Raw genomic sequence first — 4,286 nt, 5'->3', positions numbered from 1 at the left:
AATTTGCCGAGCCTAGAGTCACTTACCTTGCGATTAATGCATGGATGGTGCTACAGGAACTCGGAGAGTAAAATAGATCACACTTTTGCCCTGAATTAAATCCAATATTTACTTCAGCTACCAAGTGCTGATACAAAGTTTCACTTAAATTTCAATAAAAAATATTTTTAAGATAAATGTCACGTCTATTTTTAAACTTTATATCAAACTATATTTTCTAGCAATAACCTGTTTCAGGGCATTTTTTAAGATTTCTGGTTAAAATTTTTTTTACTATTCATTTGGATTATTTTGAATTTAACTTGAATTGTTTGGAAGTCTAAAAATTTATCCTAAAATTTTGTACCCTTGAAAAAAGTAAACTATGACTGACTTAATTAATTAATGTTTATGAGTATTTGAATGATAATTCAATTCAGAAAATACGTGTCGGTGTAAGGTAATCTATTTCCGGGAAGGCTTTTTTTTAACTTAGAAGAACCGCTTTAGATATTTAACAAGGGCAAATTTTTCTTGCAGGAAAAGAGCGAAGACACGAAAAAACAGAAGAAGGAAGAGAACGGTGATGGAGAGGTTGAAGAAGATGAAAGTGATGAGGCGATTCGAGGTGAGGAGGATGACGTAGACGGTGAGGATGGCGAGGAAGACGAGGAGGAGGATGAAATTGAAGGTGAAGAGGACATCGACGAAGGAGAAGGTTAGTTAAAAATGCTCCAACTTTTGTGAAACCTATAAAAAATACATACATATCCAGGGCTGCCTGGAATTGTCAGGGAATTTTTATATGCCCACTAAAACCTGAAAATATCCGGGATTTTGTTTTCTAATTACAATCTAAATTTGAATAAAAATGACTCTTCATTTGTAAAACTATCTTTATACCACTGCATTGAACAATTTTGATTAATTGGTTGAAATTTACTCTTTTTACGAATTAATATTTTGGTAATATATTTTTTGTTATAAATGATATATTTTTGTTGAAATTGCGCGTTTAAAAAGAGTATAAATTAATCTTCTTGGTTGGAAATTGAATTGATTGCAAACTAATTTTTTCTTTGGCTAGAAAGAAATTTTTTGTCGAAAATTTAACTTATTCCAGCTAAAGATTCATCATTTCAGTTTAAACTTGATCACTATTTGAAACTGTGTCTTTATTTTTTAATCTGTAATTACTCGAATTGGATATTCCATCATTTTAGTTCAAAATTTATATTTGATTGAAAAACTAAAGAAACATTAAGTTTTTCGACTGAAAATTTAACTATTCAATTTTTGATCGAAAGTGTATCTTTTTTAGTTGAAAATTTATATTTTTTTATTGAAGATTCATCTTTTTGGTAGAAAGTAATGTTTTAGGTTAAAAATTCATCTTTTTGTTTTAATATTGAACTATTTCAGATGATTGATCATTTTAGTTAAAAATGCATTTTTTAAATTAAGAATACAACTATTCCAGTTGAAGATTCATCAGTTTGGCTCTAAAAATTAACCTTTTTAGTTGAAAATTTGTCTTTTTAGTAAAAAATTCAACTTTTTGTTTAAAAATTTTTCTATTCCAGTTGGATATTTATTATTTCAGTTTAATATTGATCACTTTGGTTAAAAAAAAATTTGTTTTGGACATTTTTTAAAAATGAAACTTCTATTTTTTGTTGAACATTGATATTTTCCAGTTCAGAATTCAACTATTTGGTTGAAAATTGACATTTTTTTAGTTGAAGAAAATTCCAATATTTGCTTGAGATTTTATATATATTTTGTTATAAAATAGTCTTTTTCATTGAAAATTGATCTTTTCGGTTGAAAATGAATATTGTTCGTTGCAGATTCAGATATTTCGTTAAAAAATTAATCTTTTCTATTGAAAATTTATGTATTCCAGTTAAATATTCATCATTTTAGCTGATTTTTTTTTTTGATAACGCTTTTGTCAAAATTGTATCCTTTTATTTTAAATTAATCTATTCCATTTGAATATTTATTCTTTTATTTAAAAATTTATTACTAGGGTTAAAATTTTGTTGCATTTATTAATTGGAAAAAACTTACATTTTTTGTTGAAATTTGATATTTTTCACTTCAAAATTCATTTATTTTATTTGAGATTTCATATATTTTGTTTGAAAATTTATTTTTTTGTTGTCTGATTTTCTCTAAAAAATTATTTGAGTTGATTCATTATTTTTGTTAAAAATTCATAATTTTGGTTAAATAATTGATGTTTTTCATTAAAAATTCGTCTTTTTTACTTAAAAATTCATATATTTTGGTGAAAATTTATTCATTTATTTTTTTTGTTGTTTTTTTGGGCAGAAAATTATTTTTCTTTGAAAATAAATCTTTTTGTTTGAAAATTTAAGTATTCGTATAACTCTTTTGTCAAAAATGTATCCTTTTTTCAAATAATCTGTTTCAGTTGAATATTTATTATTTTATTTAAAAATTCATCCCCTGTGGTAAAAAAATTTTGTTGTTCAAAAAAATTGTCATTTTTTGTTGAAATTTGATATTTTTCTGTTCAAACTTAAATTATTTAGTGGAAAATTCAACTATTATCTTCAGCATTCCATTCAAGTATTCAGTTGAATATGTATTATATTTAGAAATTTTTTGTTTTGTGTCGAAAATATTCAATTTTTTATTGAAATTTGACATCTTTCACTTCAAACTTATCCGTTTAGTTGAAAATTGTACTATTTTGTTGAGATTTTATATATTTTGTTTGAAAATTTGTTTTTTTTGTTGTCTAATTTTCTCTAAAAAATTATTTCAGTTGATTCATTATTTTTATTAAAAATTTATAATTTTGGTTAAATTATTATTTTATTTTTTAAATTAAAAATTCATCTATTTTGGTGAAAATTCATTTATTTTGTTGAAAAATCGTTTTTTTTTGTAGAAAAATAACTTTCCTTGAAAATAAATCTTTTTGATTGAAAATTTAAGTATTCGAATTAAATATATATCATTTTAGCTGAAAATTATTTTAGTTCGTACAATTCTTTTGTCAAAAATGTATCCTTTTTTTTAAATCTTTCAGTAGAATATTTATTATTCTATTTAAAAATTCATTACTTGGGGTTAAATAATTGTTTTTGAAAAAGCTTCCATGTATTGTTGATATTTGATATTTTGAACTTAAAACTTAAACTATTTATCTCAAAATTCAACTATTTTTTTGAGATTTCATATAATTGGTTGAAAATTAGTTTTTTGATTAAAAATTATTTTTTTTGTAGAAATATGCAACTATTTCAGTTGAAAAATCATAATTTTTTTTTAAATTTATCAGTTTTATTAAAGATTGATTTTTTTGGTTGAAATTCAGATGTTTCGTTAAAAATGTTTATAATTTTAGTTGAAAATTCATGTATTATATTGTTGAAAGCCCGTTTTTTCATAAAATTAATCTTTTTAATTGAAAATTTAAGCATTACACTTAAGTATTCATCAATTAAGCTGATTTTTTTTTCTAATGCTTTCGTCAAAAATGTAAACTTTTCCGTAAAAATAATCTGTTTTATTTGGGTGTTCATTATTATATTTAAAAATTGTTTTTTTTTTTTGGTGTCGAAAAACTTAAATTTTTGTTGACATTTGATATTCTTCAGTCAGTGTTTGAACAAAAAAATATATATTAAAAAATTGGGAATTTGAAGCGGTTTAAATTGAATTTGCTGTACTCTGAAAAATTATACCAGGAAAAATCTGAGATATTTGTTATTGTTTGGCCCTTACTTTCCAATTTCGGCCTGAAAATATCCTCATCGATTTGGCTCTATTTTCCGAGAGCCCCCTCCCTTTTCTTCTTTTCCCTTAATGAAGACACTTTATTTTTAGATGAGGAAGAGGACGACGCGGAAGGCGACGGCGAGGGCGTGGAAGACGAGGAAGATGACGCATAATGAAGGAAAGGGTGAGCTGTGCTGCTGCATGTAAGTACGAAGGGAGGACCGAAGGCAGTGTTGTTTTTGATGGCAGCCGTTCGATTGTCGACCATCTTTTTCTCAGCAAACACTTGCTCTCATATTGAGTGGTTAGTAGCAATAATGTTGGCGATCATGATGATAAAGGCCCATCTTTGGTATACTGTCCGGGACCCCTCCTCCCATACCCTGCTCTTTTGCAACCCTCTAACGTTGTCGTCGTCATCATCATCATTGTCGTCGCCGTCACCACCACCACCACCACCGCCGCCGCCGCCGCCACAACCACCTTGCCGGAGTTACTTTATGCCGATGTTTTGTTGTTATCTGCAGGCGCAGATCAAAAACAGCCCTTGG

The 4,286-nt window shown here is 26.7% G+C and overlaps 1 protein-coding gene across 1 annotated transcript in view; it reads left to right on the top strand.

Annotated features, from left to right (window-relative positions):
* The window catches only part of LOC117178305 (acidic leucine-rich nuclear phosphoprotein 32 family member B), an 11,996-nt gene extending 7,824 nt beyond the window's left edge, over positions 1 to 4,172 (top strand). Inside the window, exons 2-3 of the mRNA XM_033369679.1 lie at positions 520 to 697; positions 3,844 to 4,172. Coding sequence (XP_033225570.1) covers positions 520 to 697; positions 3,844 to 3,908 — 243 coding nt within the window. The 3' untranslated portion in view covers positions 3,909 to 4,172. The remainder of the gene's footprint in view (positions 1 to 519; positions 698 to 3,843) is intronic.
* Positions 4,173 to 4,286: the final 114 nt, after the last annotated feature.

Source organism: Belonocnema kinseyi, chromosome 8 (genome assembly GCF_010883055.1).
Source record: "Belonocnema kinseyi isolate 2016_QV_RU_SX_M_011 chromosome 8, B_treatae_v1, whole genome shotgun sequence".
Lineage (NCBI taxonomy): Eukaryota > Metazoa > Arthropoda > Insecta > Hymenoptera > Cynipidae > Belonocnema > Belonocnema kinseyi.
Note: the sequence above shows the minus strand (reverse complement) of the source record. Positions and strands in the feature narration are given on the sequence as shown.